We start from the raw sequence: 16,438 nt of genomic DNA, 5'->3' as shown, positions 1-16,438 counted from the left end.
CGTGTTGGCCAGGCTGGTCTCAAACTCCTGACCTCAAGTGATCCGCCCACCTCAGCCTCCCTAAGTGCTGGGATTACAGGCATGACCCACCGCGTCCTGCCAGCAAAGTCTTCTTATATATTCCTTTATGATAAAACAAGAGAAGTGGAATAGTAAAGGGCCATAGCCTCAATCAAATGAGGAAATCCTAATGGGAACCAGGAATGAGGGATTGAACACTCTTCACATAAAATATTACTTATTTTAAAACAGAGTTGTTCTGTCAACAGCTGACTTTGAGTCCTTGATCGATCTCTCAGACCCCTGAATACTTTGATTGCACAGTTGACCTTACCACATTGTTAGGGTAAGTGCTATACAAAGGCACCTTCAGACCGTCCATTGCTCTTAGGTGGCCACTGCAAGCCCCTTGCCTGTGTGTGTTCTGGAGGTGCCACTAAACTTGGGGGCAGCATCAGGAGATACAATTGAAAAAACCCTTTTTACTCAGAATAAATTATTAACTAACTTTCAATTTCCTTTAACTTATTAGAGACATCTCTACCTGTAAATAGGTACAGATTAAACTCTCTAGTCAACAGCTGTCATTCTGTCATATCAACAGATACCAGTGGCTGCTGCTCCTTGAGGCATCCAGAGAATCACAGCATTTTCCAGTATTGAAAGACCTGAAAAATCACGATGCCTTCATTTCAACTGTGAGAAATGAAGTAATTTTCCCAAATCTACAACAGTAAGATATAGTGCAATAGGACCAGATTAAAGGTCTCCTGATTTGCAACCATGTTCCCTCCATCTCCTTTACTCTTAAACACACTCACACACTCACTCCTGCAAACAGTTGTCTTGTCGAGTGGGAAATGAGTGCTCTTACAAGGCTCAAACTTGTGAACACATCACTGACCAGCACAGAGCTGGCTCACAATCGGATCCAATTAAAGTGTTTTACATGCAACTGGTTCAAACCTTTCAAGTACTAAATTAAAACAATCCTTGAAAGAAGGAAATTCTGTTTCAGAAGAGGACCTTCATACAGCATCTCTGACCAGCAACTGGTGATGCTATTGAACTCAGATGCTGATTGGTTCTCCAACACAAGATTACCCAATCCAGGAGCAAGGAAATCAGTAACTTCCTCCCTATAATTCGGAATGCGGGTGAAAAGGGGTCATAGTTCTCCCTGAGTGAGACTTGCCTGCTCCTGTGTCCCCTGGTCCTGTCCTGTTCTCCAGCATGGTGTGTCTGAGGCTCCCTGGAGGCTCCTGCATGGCAGCTCTGACAGTGACACTGATGGTGCTGAACTCCCCACTGGCTTTGGCTGGGGACACCCAACGTAAGTGCACACTGTGGGTGCTGAGCTCCTATGGGGTGGGGAAAATAGGGAGTTTTGTTAACATCGTGCCCAGGCCATGTCCCTTAAGAAATTGTGACGTTGTCTTCAGAGATTGCCCATCTTTATCATTGGATCCCAAATTATTTACACCACAAAAGGAGCCTGGCTACTTGCCCTCTGCATGAGACTTGTGTAAGGGGCCTCCATACAGGCCATTTTTTTTTTTTCAAATTTCCACTAATAAAACCTTTGCATCACATTTCCTCAGGGTCTTTAGAGGATTTAGAAATAATGAGGCTACAATAAATTCCCCATACAGCACTTCCCTTTATTATGTTGACTTATGTCAGACAAAAGGACAGTATTTTTTTGAAAATTTTCTGGGAGTCAAGGGAATTCAAAGGGTCTCTCCTAGACGATCCTGTATTATGTCCTCCACAGGACCTTCAGTGTTGGTCCCTCTTCCTCATCTGTGAGGATGGACCCAGTGGCCTCTCTATTATCTCCTTTCTTTTCTTTCTGAACTCCAATGTTTATAAAGCCTGTACCCCTGCAGTGTATGTAGGTTCTCTGACAGAAGTTATACTTAGTGCTCTTTCTTTCTTATGGGGAAAAATCCCTGGAACTGAAGCTGAGATCTTGAGTACTTGGAGTCACCCTACAGGTAAAGACCATTTATAAGGTATTCTTTGGTGCCTAAAGAACTTAAGGCATCCTCTGAAAAACTGGCCCAGGTTACTGCTTATTATGAATCTTTTTTAACCTTTCTATACTTGTTTCTCCTACATCTCTAACTAGACATGACAGAAGAGATTCAACTAACATAGGATAAATTATATGAAATTCTATTTTTGTAAGTCAAAAATGGTCAAATATCAGAAAATTAATAATGTTCAAACTATATGCTCTGTGTGGGGTTACCGAGACAGTGTGGACATTGTTCACATCCCATAGGGCTGAAAGTCAGTGCGCAAGTCCTGGGAACTCATTGTCTTACTGGGGTCTTGTCCTAAGTGTCATAGGTTCACCCATCATGCCCTTGGCTGTCCTTAATTAGCCATGTCTGCTTACCTCTTCCTCCAGTTTCTCTCTATTTTTCCCCAGCTATGTTGTCATCATTTCCAGAAATCTCTAAAGCTTGCACAGATCCTTATCACTATGAGATCTATTGAAAGAGATAACTTTTTTTTTTTTGAGACAGGGCTTGGCTCTGTCACCCAGGCTGTAGTGCAGTGGTGCAATCTAGGCTCACTGCAACCTCTGCTTTCCATGCTCCAGCGATCTTCCCTCCTCAGCCTCCAGATTAGCGGAGACTACTGGCAGGCAAACATGCCCAGCTAATTTTTGTGATTTTGATAGAGATGAGATTTAGCCATGTTGCCTAGCCTGGTATTAAACTCCTGGACTCAAGCAATCCTCCTGCTTTAGCCTCCCAACATGCTAGGATTATAGGTGTGATCCATTGTGCCTAGGCAAAAAGAGATGAATCTTAATAAAAAGATTTCCTTTTTCTTAAATCACTGTTTCTTTATCTATGAATTCTTCTTCCAACTAGAAGGAGGAGAAAGAAGAATTTTGCCTGTATTTCTCACAGGCAGGAGAAGGGGTATAGTGTGAAAATCAAAATGAAAAGAGTGCTGGAGCTTGAGCACCTTCTTGCTTTCCAGGATGCCTGCAGTGATCAGTTCTCAGAACCCTGGTTTATTCATGTCAACCACACTTATTTTTCTCAGCAGCTACTGTGTACTGGGCTCCATTCTAAGTTCAAATCATTCTATTTGATTAAGATAGAGAGGGTCCCGACTCTCATGGAAGTTACACAACAGTGGAGGAGATAGATAATAACCCAATAATCATTTAACAAAGAAGAAAATGTTAGAGAGTCACAGTGCACTGAAGAAAAGACATCAGGTTTGTGGAACAGAAAGAATTGCATTCACCCAACTTTAGTTCATATGCTTAGGCAGCCTTACCTGAGAAAGTGACATTCAGCTGAGACAACAAAATAAGTACACAGTCATGTAAAGATCTAAGGAACGAAAGTTCTAGGGACACTGAATGGGGGGGGAAGCCCTGGTGTGGGAAATTATGTGGAGGGACAGAAAGAAGGCTAGAGGGACTGAAGTATAGAAAGCAAGGAAATGGAGAGGCAGAAGATGAGGTAGAACATGGAGAGGAAATCAGGAGCGTCATCATATTAGACTCTGATGTCCACAGTAAAAAATTTGAATTTTATTTTATTTTTATTTATTTATTTTTTGAGATGGAGTTTCGTTCTTGTTGCCCAGGCTGGACTGCAATGGTGCAATCTCGGCTCACTGCAACCTCCGCCTCCTGGTTTCCAGTGATTCTCCTGCCTCAGCTTCCCAAGTAACTGGGATTACAGGTGCCCGCCACCATACCTGGCTATTTTTTTTGTATTTTTAGTAGAGACAGGGTATCACCATGTCACCATGTTGGTCAGGCTGGTCTCAAACTCCTGACCTCAGATAATCTGCCTGCTTTGGCCTCCCAAAGTGCTGAGATTACAGGCATGAGCCACCGTGCCCAGCCTGAATTTTATTTAAATAGATATGAGAAGCTACTTTACAGGAGATATGAGAAGCTATTTTACAAGGAGAGAGAAATTTATATTCAATTTTTTTTTCTTTTTGAGATGGAGTCTGTTGTAGCTCCGTTGCCCAGGCTAGATTGCAGTGGTACAATCTCGGCTCACTGCAACCCCGGCCTCCTGGGTTCAAGCGAGTCTCCTGCCTCAGCCTCCTGAGTAGCTAAGACCACAGGCGCATGCCACCACACCCGGCTAATTTTTTGTATTTTTAGTAGAGATGGGGTTTCACCGTGTTAGTCAGGATGGTCTCGATCTCCTGACCTCGTGATCCACCCACCTCAGCCTCTCAAAGTGCTGGGATTACAGGCATGAGCCACCACACCCGGCCTATATTCAATTATTAAAATTAATTCTAGCTACTCTGTGGGGATTGGATTGTTGGGGTTCACAAGTGGTCAGGAAGACTATTTAGGATCACAGCAGGGAATTCTCCAGGGAAAACAGGCTTGTGGCTTCATAGAGTGCGGTAGTGATAAAGAGAGTGAAAACGACAAAGTGGACGACAGCATGTATTTTTGCTTAGCTTGTTAATGGATTACTCTAAAGGAGGTAGAAAAATCAAGTTTATTCCTAAGGATTTTGTTTTGACAAATAAGTGGATGCTGGTATTGTTTATTGAGATAGGAAAAATTATGGGAGGAAATGATTTGAAGTGGGCAGCTGGAAATAAAATTTTGTTTAAATTTGAGATGATTTATAGACATTTATGTGGAGCAATCAGAAGGTCAATGGCATTTAAGAGACTCATGGTGAGGCCAGGGCTTCAGGTATTTATGTTGGCGGCATCAATACGTGTAGTGTATTAAATTCCAGGGAGTGGAAGAGGTTACATAGGGAGATGGATTGTGTGGAGAAAAAAGAAGAGGGCACAGGCCAGCAAAGGGGGCTGAGAAAGAGCCCAGGGATGTTGGAGAAAAACCAAGAGAACATAATGCGTGTAAGTCATGGAAAATAGATTATTTTCAAGGAGAAGGGAGAGGCCAATTGTGGTGAGTGCCACTAAGCGGAGGGGGAAGTGAGAATGTGACAGAGAAGCAAGTGCTGGGTTTGCTGGAGTTGATTATTTGCAGTCAATGGAGTATCCAGGGAGGAAACTGGATTGGACCATTTGAAGAGCAAGTAGAAGTGAGGACGAGGTTAAGGGTGACTGTTTTAAGTAGAGAGCTTCAGGGAAGGACAGTGCTCTGGGTTCCGGGAGCCCCTGGATCTAAAGGAAAAGGGCTGAAGAGGCTGAAGAGAAGGAGGAGGGCCTGTGAACCAGAGATACTGAGTCATTATTAGCAAGGAAATACTAGAGGGTCCCTGTGTGCAGTGCTGACTGCTCATGCAAAAGGTCACACAGCCAATATTTCACACAGCCAGTATTTATTAGTGACATAGAATATACCAGTTATTACTCTGGGTCATGAGAATGGAGTGATAAATAAAATGAATCCGGCCGCCATCAGTATATGCCATGTAACATTTTGCAGTGACTGTACCAGGCCTATGGATTTCAGTAGCAATTTCAATAATGATCCTGTTGTATCTGTGGTGTTTAAAAACATATGCATCTCTAGAATCTAAAATTGAGAGGTTATAAGTAAAACCCAGTATTACAAATTTAGTGCTGGAAATCAGATTGCAGTTTAAATCTGAGCATATAGAAAGTCCCTTTTTTCTGTCAGCAGACGCATTTTGTGTGAGGTTTAGGTGTACTGCATTATTAGACATAAACCAGTGATTCTGCCCTGTTTTCAGAATGACAATTCTTTATGAAACTCATAGAAGAACAGAAGACAATTGCAAAATCATGATGAAGATGCTAGTGGCTTTAGAACCAAGGAATACAAAAAATAATGTGAGCTGCAGTTATAGGGATTATAAAAGTTAAAATGGGAATATATTTGTGTGTTTATTATGTGATCAGTGCTAAGAAGAGTCATCATTTAATTTTACACTTAACAATAATCCTGTGAGGATTAAGCTATTATTAAATGCATTTGATAGATTACAAAAAGGCTTATGTTTGGTAAAAATTGACCCAAGGGGAAGAGGTCACATTTTTATTCAGATTTTCTGATTCTAGAGTTTGAGAGTCTGTCCATCGTTAGTGAGTAGTGACAATATTGTGTCTAAATTATTGACAGAATTTCTGATATTCATATGTACCAGGTTGTTTCTTAGAGTGGGGGCAGAGATTCAAGGGCTGCTAGTTCCAATGTATAGGAGAAACTTTCACTCATTTTGCATTTATCATTTTAAAAGTTCTAGGCCGGGCACGGTGGCTCACGCCTGTAATCTCAGCACTTTGGGAGGCCGAGGCGGGCGGATCACGAGGTCAGGAGATGGAGACCATCCTGGCTAACATGGTGAAACCTTGTCTCTACCAAAAATACAAAAAATTAGCCGGGCGTGGTGGTGTGCGCCTGTAGTCGCAGCTACTTGGGAGGCTGAGGCAGGAGAATGGCATGAACCTGGGAGGCGGAGCTAGCAGGGAGCTGAGATCGCGCCACTGCACTCCAGCCCCAGCCTGGGCAACAGAGCGAGACCCCGTCTCAAAAAAAAAAAGTTCTATGTGTCTGTCATGGCATATGTTGAAGAACACAAGGAAGTATTAAATCACTCCTTCTTCTGAGGTTTGTCTGGCAAGTTGGGCTAGGATTGCCAGATAAAATACAGGTTCCTAGTGAAATCTGAATTTCAGATACACAACCATAATTTACTGAAAATCCAAATTTAACTTGGCATCCTCTGGTTTTATTTGCCAAATCTGTCAACCCAACGTGAGACACACAAGCATGGATTACAGTGCTACCCATGGAAGCCATTGCCACAGTGACAGCGACTTCACACATGTTAATTTTTTAACTTTCTCTCTGTAAAGAAAGTGCTTAGATAATTTAGGGATAAAAAGATAGACATTGTTTGATCCAGGGTGCACACCTCTCTGCCGTCCTTTCAAAAGGGCAAAGAGAGATTTCCACAGGTCTTACTCACAGTCTGGGGACCTGCTCATGTTTTGAAACTGTCTGTATGAGAATGTCATTTTCTTAGTTTCTCCCTTTCTGAGGGGACTTGACTACAAAACTGAGAGTTCTACCTCTGGCCAAGGCTGGAAATTTGATGCCTGCTAGTATTGTTGGGAATGGGAGACTGAAAGAAATGAGTTAGTTGGGGCATTAAACAGGAATAAAATAGCTGTGGTTGTGATTCATTACTACAATTAGTGGACCAGTGGCAGAGAAATTAAGAAAGAAGATTATGTGAGAGATAAATTATATGATTTGGTAAGGCAAGGGAATCAGTAAATCTTGGTTCTCAATAAGTTCATTTTCTGGAAAGACAGCACTGTATTGGGACCAGAATTCTACAAAACATCCGTTTTATGTAGGACCAAGATTTTCAACAAATATTTTTCAATGCAGTTCTCAGCTTCTCCATAACTGATAGTGGCTTATTCAACACAGATTTTTTCAGACGGTTCACACCCATGGTTCTTACCCAGGGATAGTTCACCACCCCTCCCTTCCCTCCCATCACTCTTGAGGAACATGTGGCAATGTTGGAATACTTTTTGGTTGTCACAACAGGGGTTTCTTCTGATATTTAATGAGCAGAAGCCAGGGACACTGCTAGAGAGCCCACAATGTTCAGAATAGACTCCCTCACAACCAAGAATTATCTCATCCAAAATGTCACCAGTGCTGAGGCTGGGAGCACTGGTTCACACTGTGCTCTTTCTGAAAATTCTAGACTTGCTTTTTTTTTTTTTTTTTTTTGAGTTGGGGGTTTGCTCTGTCACCCAGACTGGAGTGCAGTGGCTCCATCTCGGCTCACTACAACCTCTGCCTCCCAGGTTCAAGCGATTCTCCGGTCTCTGCCTCCCCAGCAGCTGGGATTACAAGTGTACCCCGCCATGCCTGGCTAATTTTTTGTATTTTAGTAGAGACGGGGTTTCACCATGTTGCTCAGGCTGGTCTCGAACCCCTGAGCTCAGGCAATCCACCCGCCTTGGTCTCCCAAAGTGCTAGGATTACAGGCGTGAGCCACCGCGCCCGGCCTAGACTCACATCTTTTATACACTTACTGCCCAATTCAGTTCTTTATGGTTTATTTTTGTTTGTTTCATTATAAAAAACTAGACAGTTGCATAAATTCAACCACTTACTTGTTGAATCCATTTAGTCAATGCAAGCTCAACATTTTCATATTTATTTTTTGCCTTATGCAATATTGTTCAACATTTTCATAAGTTGTTGGTCAGCACTATCTCTATTAACTTTCAACAGTTTGCCCTTCTAAGTCACAAATAGTGATGCTGCTGCAATTATTTTTCACTAACATGCCTCGGATTTCTGTAGTGATTCTACATTTGATATTATTCACAGTGTAAAATGCTTTTATTTATTCATTTCACTTTTACCCACAGAATTATTTTTAAGTTATTTTTGTCATTTTCACACTTCAAGCAAACATAAAGACAAAAACATCAAAAATACGTACATAGTGTTTTACATATGTGTATATTTACACACATATATGCACATATGTTTATATGTATTGAAACTACAGAAGCACATGTCACCAATAAGAGCTCTGAGACACCTTTGACCACTTACCCTCATCAGATGAGATTTGCCAAATGAGTTTTGGGAACAAATTTATTTTAACTGAATTTCGGAGCTTTGTGGATTTAGAAATGCAAACGAAGGTCTGTGGACATTTACGGGGATCATAGTTTTATTCTCCTTAAAACTCTTCGATACTTTCCCACTGTCTTTAGTAAATCCAAAATCCTAACACCACCCACGAGGCTTTTCAATATCTGGCTTCTTGTGATTTCTCCAATCTAAATCTTTTACCCTCCTTCCCCTCAGCCTCTCTGCTTTAGTGAACTTTGTTCTAGTTTCTTGAAGAAGTTCATCAATTCAAGCTTTTGTACATGGTATTTCTTAAACCTGAAACGTGCCCCCCGTTTTGTCCAAACAGACACACAGGCTCCACTCTGCCCCCTGCCTCACACCTGCTTAACCCGTCAAGTCACATCTGAACTGTCACTCTTCTCTGGCACCCTAAAGGAACTGAGATCATCCTATGATTCTCTGTTCTAGAACGCCACACTTGGCTGAAATTTCTCATTCCTGTCTAAGCTCTTGTGTGTTTGGTTTTGGCCATCACTTTCACTGCTCTTTAAGCTCCCCCAGCGGAGTGGAGGGGTCTGTTTTCCCGTGTTTGGATTCCTAGAGGCAGAGCAGGCCTGGCACAAGGTCAGCACTAAGGAAGTGTTCACAGGATGAACGCGGTGGGTGCTGTTGAAGGAAAGGGTAAAGCCTTTAAAGGGTAAAGGGTGGAGAGAAGGAGCAGAGTGTCTTTGGGGTGGAGGCTCCCAGGAGGAGGCGGAGTGGGCTGAGGTGCTGGACGGATCCTCCTCCAGCTCCTGCCTGGAGGTCTCCAGAACAGGCTGGAGGCAGGGAGGGGGTCCCAAAAGCTTTGGGATCAGAGGTAGTTTTCCCACCTGGTCCCCCAGACCCCCGTCCGCGTCAGAAAGACAGAGGATGAGCCCCTGGGCTGCGTGTAGTCGGGGTTGCGGGTGGGGCCAGATAGTGTATTCCCCGGAGGCCGCTTCTGTAACCGCATCGTTCGTGTCCCCACAGCACGTTTCTTGGAGCAGGTTAAGTCTGAGTGTCATTTCTTCAACGGGACGGAGCGGGTGCGGTTCCTGCAAAGATACTTCTATAACCAAGAGGAGTTCGTGCGCTTCGACAGCGACGTGGGGGAGTTCGGGCCGTGACGGAGTTGGGGCGGCCTGATGCCGAGTACTGGAACAGCCAGAAGGACATCCTGGAGCAGGAGCGGGCCGTGGTGGACACCGGGTGCAGACACAACTACGGGGTTGTGGAGAGCTTCACAGTGCAGCGGCGAGGTGAGCATGGTGGGGGACGGGGCCTGGGTCCCTGTGAGCTGGGAATCTGAGCGTGTGTGTGTGTGTGTGTGTGTGTGTGTGTGTGTGGAGAGGAGAGAGGAGAGAGGAGAGAGAGAGGAGAGAGCGCCATCTGTCAGCATTTAGAATCCTCTCAATCCTGACAAGGAGTTCTGAGGGCACAGGTGTGTGTGTAGAGTGTGGATTTGTCTGTGTCTGTGTGTCTGTTGTGGGAGGGGAGGCAGGAGGGGGCTGCTTCTTATCCTTGGAGGCCTCTGTGGGGAGTGACATGGGAGGTGGGTGTAGGCGGCTGGAGAGAGAGGAGACCTTGATTGTCCTGGGTCCTCAGAGATGCAGGGAAGGGAAACGTAAGGGGTGTGTGGTTGGGGTGAAGATTTAGGGGAGGAGAGCTGAGGGGTATGGAGGGTTTGGGATAATGTGAGGAGGCCAATTCCAGACTGTCCCTGGCACACACCCTTCATGTAATCTCTGAAATAAAAGTGTGTGGTGTTTGCAAAAGCATTAGATTAATTTCCAGGGGAATTGAGGAGACCTCTGAGGCACCTCTGAAACTTCTTTAGGTCTAAATTTCTTGCTAGTTTTTTGTTTTCTTAGTGTTATATTTTTTACTTAGTAGAAATGACTGTAAAACTAACTTTTTGAATTAAAGTTTGAAAACACTGTTACTATTTTATTATAATGCTAATAATTTCATAGTTACTTTTTAAATATGTAATAGTTGTGACACAAATTACCTCACTTTCTTTTTTTGTTTGTTTTTTTTCTTATACTTTAAGTTTTAGGGTACATGTGCACAATGTGCAGGTTTGTTATATATGTATACATGTGCCATGTTGGTGTGCTGCACCCATTAACTCGTCATTTAACATTAGGTATATCTCCGAATGCTATCCCTCCCCCCCCCCTCCACCCCAGAAGAGGCCCCGGAGTGTGATGTTCCCCTTCCTGTGTCCACGTGTTCTCAGTGTTCAGTTCTCACCTATGAGTGAGAACATGTGGTGTTTGGTTTTCTGTCCTTGCGATAGTTTACTGAGAATGATGGTTTCCAGCTTCATCCATGTCCCTACAAAGGACAGGAACTCATCCTTTTTTATGGCTGCATAGTATTCCATGGTGTATATGTGCCACATTTTCTTAATCCAGTCTATCGTTGTTGGACATTTGGGTTGGTTCCAACTCTTTGCTATTGTGAATAGTGCCACAATAAACATATGTGTGCATGTGTCTTTCTAGCAGCATGATTTATATTCCCTTGGGTATATACCCAGTAATGGGATGGCTGGGTCAAATAGTATTTCTAGTTCTAGATCCCTGAGGAATCACCACACTGACTTCCACAATGGTTGAACTAGTTTACAGTCCCACCAACAGTGTAAAAGTGTTCCTGTTTCTCCACATCTTCTCCAGCACCTGTTGTTTCCTGACTTTTTAATGATGGCCATTCTAACCGGTGTGAGATGGTATCTCATTGTGGTTTTGATTTTCATTTCTCTGATGGCCAGTGATGATGAGCATTTTTTCATGTGTCTTTTGGCTGCATAAATGTCTTCTTCTGAGAAGTGTCTGTTCATATCCTTTGCCCACTTTTTGATGGGGTTGTTTGTTTTTTTTCTTGTAAATTTGTTTGAGTTCATTGTAGATTCTTTATATTAGCCCTTTGTCATATGAGTAGATTGCAAAAATTTTCTCCCATTCTGTAGGTTGCCTGTTCACTCTGATGATAGTTTCTTTTGCTGTGCAGAAGCTCTTTAGTTTAATTAGATCCCATTTGTGAATTTTGGCTTTTATTGCCATTGCTTTTGGTGTTTTAGACATGAAGTCTTTGCCCATGCCTATGTCCTGAATGGTAATGCCTAGGTTTTCTTCTAGGGTTTTTATGGTTTCAGGTCTAACATTTAAGTCTTTAATCCATCTTGAATTAATTTTTGTATAAGCAAATTACCTCACTTTCCCCACTGATGACCTTTATTATGACATTCACCAATAGTTGAAAATGTATGTTTCTGGTTAATTTTTGATTTATATTTTTTTGATTTGTAATTATTTTGAATTATTTAGACCTATTTATTGGCCAGTTATAATTACTGCTCTGCTCTACAAATTACCTGTTGTATTTGGTAGGGAATGGACAATGATCTATTGTCTCTTATCTCCAGGGCTTTGTATTTTTCTCAGTGACTTTGTGGATTTGTTGTACTGTAAGATTATTAACACTTTTTTGATATTTGATTCAGTATTTTCTCCAGTTTGTGGTATGTATATTTTGAAAATTCTTTTCCATGTTAAGAATTTCAACATTTTTATTTAATAAAATATATTGCAAAATACTAATTAATGATTCACGAACTAGCTCAATTCTACCATTTGGTGGTATTGCTGTCTCCAGGTTTCTCTTTCCTTCTTAAAAAAAATGTATTTATTGAGAGTATGCTAGTGTCAGGGATTTCCCTAGGCATAAGCCCTCCAATTAATGAGTCCCAGACACTGCCTTGATCCAAATGTCATTCTGGAAAGAAAAATCATTTTACAATGATAGGTCTAATAATAGTTATACTTGTTTTGCCTGGGAGATGCATTGATCAGCTAAATGTAAATATAAGAACTTTCAAAACTAAAATGACGTTCCTTAATCTTTCTCTCTGCTTTAGGACTCATGCTTTTTTAGGAACTTAAAGATTTGGAGAATCATTTCTGTCTGTCCCACCTTCCCAGGAGCATAACCATTTCTGTGGTGTTCTAAGGTGTGACTGCATGGCAGTAGTATTCCTAAAAATTTATACTCGGTTTCCTCATGTGCCCTACTTCGTCCCTTTCTCTATCCACATTGCTTTAAATCATATTTTTCTCTCAAGGTGTTCAAGGATGATAAATAGGTGCCAAGTGGAGCACCCAAGTGTGATGAGCCCTCTCACAGTAGAATGGAGTGAGAAGCTTTCTGACCTCATAAATTGAAGGCTATCGTAATTCATTCTTTTATATATTTTACTTGCATTAATCCTCATATAACCTCAAGAGGTAAATTAATATAATTATCCTCCATTATTGGTGAGAAAGTTGAGACACAAAAGAATCAAAAACTCTTCCAGGATCAACCAGTAAAAGGCAGACCTTGGATTTGAACCAGGCAACCTGGCTCAGAAGTCAGTTTTAATTACTACACTCTGTACTTTCAAAGATTTGTAAACACTTTGACAGTGCATGTCAATTTCAAGCTCTGAAGAACCAAACATAATTTTTCACAATATCTCTCAAATCTAATGGGTCCCCACTATAAAGATTAAATTCCAGGCTGATGAGACTGTGAGGCCACATGGCAAGCTGTGCCGGAGGCCTACTCAAGGCCAGAGCCTGGGTTTACAGAGAAGCAGACAAAAAGCTAAACAAGGAGACTTACTCTGTCTTCATGACTCATTCCCTCTACCTTGTTTTCTCCTAGTCCATCCTGAGGTGACTGTGTATCCTGCAAAGACCCAGCCCCTGCAGCACCACAACCTCCTGGTCTGCTCTGTGAATGGTTTCTATCCAGGCAGCATTGAAGTCAAGTGGTTCCGGAACGGCCAGGAAGAGAAGGCTGGGGTGGTGTCCACAGGCCTGATCCAGAATGGAGACTGGACCTTCCAGACCCTGGTGATGCTGGAAACAGTTCCTCGGAGTGGAGAGGTTTACACCTGCCAAGTGGAGCACCCAAGCGTGACGAGCCCTCTCATAGTGGAATGGAGTGAGCAGCTTTTTGACTTCATACATTTCTCACCCACCAAGAAGGGGACTGTGCTAATCCCTGAGTGTCAGGTTTCTCCTCTCCCACATCCTATTTTCATTTGCTCCATGTTCTCATCTCCATCAGCACAGGTCACTGGGGGGTAGCCCTGTAATACTTTCTAGAAACACCTGTACCCCCTGGGGAAGCAGTCATGCCTGCCAGGCAGGAGAGGCTGTCCCTCTTTTGAACCTCCCCATGATGTCACAAATCGGGGTCACCTGCTGTCCGTGGGCTCCAGGCCCTGCCTCTGGGTCTGAGACTGAGTTTCTGGTGCTGTCGTTCTGAGTTGTTTGTTGTAATCTGAGAAGAAGAGAAGTATAGGGGCCTTCCTGTCATGAGGGGAGTCCAATCTCAGCTCTGCCTTTTATTAGGTCTGTCACTCTAGACAAACTACTTAACCTCATTGGGTCTCAGGCTTTCTGTTCATCAGATGTTGAAGTCCTGTCTTACATCAAGGCTGTAATATTTGAATGAGTTTGATGCCTGAACCTTGTAACTGTTCAGTGTGATTTGAAAACTTTTTTTTCTCAAGAAATGGTCAGTTATTTTAGTTTTTGCAGAGTAGCCTTCTTTCTCATTTTCAAAGCTCTGAATCTCAGGGTGTCAATTAAAGAGGTTCCATTTGGGATAAAAATCACTAAACCTGGCTTCCTCTCTCAGGAGCACGGTCTGAATCTGCACAGAGCAAGATGCTGAGTGGAGTCGGGGGCTTTGTGCTGGGCCTGCTCTTCCTTGGGGCCGGGCTGTTCATCTACTTCAGGAATCAGAAAGGTGAGGAGCCTTTGGTAGCGGCTGTCTCCATAGGCTTTCCTGGAGGAGGAACTATGGCTTTGCTGAAGTTAGTTCTCAGTATATGAATGGCCCTGGATAAAGCCTTTCTATTCCCAAATGACCTCCAATGTTCTGCAAATCCAGAAATCATCAGTGCATGGTTGCTATGTCAAAGCATAATAGCTTGTGGCCTACAGAGATAACAGAAAGATTAACAGGTATGGGTGCTTTGGTTGAGATCGTGGAGCAAATTAAGGAAGAGCAACTAAGGCTAATACAATTACACTGGATCCTGTGACAGACACTTCACGCTTCATGGGTCACATGGTCTGTTTCTGCTCCTCTCTGCCCTGGTTGGTGTGGGTTGTGGTGTTAGAGAAATCTCAGGTGGGAGATCTGGAGCTGGGACGTTGTGTTGGAGGACAGATTTGCTTCCATATCCTTTAAGTGTGTATCTTCCCCTCTTTTTCCTAGGACACTCTGGACTTCAGCCAACAGGTAATACCTTTTCATCCTCTTTAAGAAACAGATTTGGAGGCTAGGCGTGGTGGCTCACGCCTGTAATCCCAGCACTTTGGGAGGCCGAGGCAGGCGGATCATGAGGTCAAGAGTTTGAGACCAGCCTGACCAACGTGGTGAAACCCCGTCTCTACTAAAAATACAAAAATTAGCTGGGCATGGTGGTGTGCGCCTGTAATCCCAGCTACTCAGGAGGCTGAGGCAGGACAATCGCTTGAACCTGGGAGGCGGAAGTTGCAGTGAGCCAAGATTGTGCCACTGCACTCCAGCCTAGGCGACAGAGTGAGACTCTGTCTCAAAAAAAGAAAGAAAGAAAGAAAGAAAGAAAGAAAAAAAGAAAGAAAGAAAGAAAGAAAGAGAAAGAAAGAAAGAAAGAAGGAAAGAGAATGAATTTCCTTTCCCTAGAATGATGGTAGAGGTGACAAGGCATGAGACAGAAGTAATAGCAAAGACATTGGATCCAAATTTCTGATCAGGCAATTTACACCAACACTCCTCCTCTCCACTTAGAAAAGGCCTGTGCTCTGCAGGAGTATTGACTCATGGAGACTTCAGAACTTATTTTTCTTCTTCCTGCAGTGCTCTCATCTGAGTCCTTGAAAGAGGGCAAAATAAACTGTTAGTAGAGCCAGGTCTGAAAACAACACTTTCTTGCGTCTCTGCAGGATTCCTGAGCTGAAGTGAAGATGACCACATTCAAGGAAGAACCTTCTGCCCCAGCTTTGCAGGATGAAAAACTTCCCCGCTTGGCTCTCATTCTTCCACAAGAGAGACCTTTCTCCAGACCTGGTTGCTACTGGTTCAGCAACTCTGCAGAAAATGTCCTTCCTTGTGGCTGCCTCAGCTCGTGCCTTTGGCCTGAAGTCCCAGTATTGATGGCAGCCCCTCATCTTCCAAGTTTTGTGCTCCCCTTTACCTAACGCTTCCTGCCTCCCATGCATCTGTACTCCCCCTGTGCCACAAACACATTACATTATTAAATGTTTCTCAAACATGGAGTTAAAAATCTTCTGGTCATTTGGCTCCAAGGACAAAAAATAAAAAGAAAAGAAAAAGTGAAGATTGTTTCCCAATAGAATAATGGTTTTCATGGATATGTCATAAGTATGTGAGATAATGCATATGTTAAATAGGTTGATTTAGACATTTTACACTATAGGCATATATCAAAACTTCATGTTGTATGACATAAATACACAATTTTTACTTGTCAATTTAAAAAGTAAACCTAACATTTAAAAAGGCAATGCATAAAAACTGAGAACAGACTATAAGAACTGAAACAAACTTGGCAAACATGAGATGATAAACCAGCTAGCAAGTCAATCAGAACTCTTTCTCAACCCCGTCTACAATATTGTTGTATCTATAACTGTAAATTAGTATATAGTTTTTCATTCCAGAGACTTCAATTATATGGTATTATCAAAGGACTTGTACAGATTTCAGAGAAAGACAAATTTAGAAGATAGAGGGTTCTCCATTGTGTTCTGAGAATCAGTATCAAATATGTCAAATCTA

At 42.7% G+C, this 16,438-nt stretch overlaps 1 protein-coding gene across 1 annotated transcript; it reads left to right on the top strand.

The window, feature by feature from the left end:
* Nucleotides 1–1,155: 1,155 nt before the first annotated feature.
* Nucleotides 1,156–15,955, top strand: LOC100602736 (HLA class II histocompatibility antigen, DRB1-4 beta chain). Its single transcript, XM_030803111.1, is given in 7 exon segments — nt 1,156–1,333; nt 9,581–9,703; nt 9,706–9,849; nt 13,304–13,585; nt 14,288–14,398; nt 14,873–14,896; nt 15,583–15,955. Coding segments are annotated over 7 exon segments (798 nt in total). The 5' UTR covers nt 1,156–1,233; the 3' UTR covers nt 15,597–15,955.
* The last annotated feature ends 483 nt before the right edge of the window (nt 15,956–16,438 follow it).

This window comes from Nomascus leucogenys, chromosome 22a, assembly GCF_006542625.1.
Source record: "Nomascus leucogenys isolate Asia chromosome 22a, Asia_NLE_v1, whole genome shotgun sequence".
Taxonomy (NCBI): domain Eukaryota; kingdom Metazoa; phylum Chordata; class Mammalia; order Primates; family Hylobatidae; genus Nomascus; species Nomascus leucogenys.
Note: the sequence above shows the minus strand (reverse complement) of the source record. Positions and strands in the feature narration are given on the sequence as shown.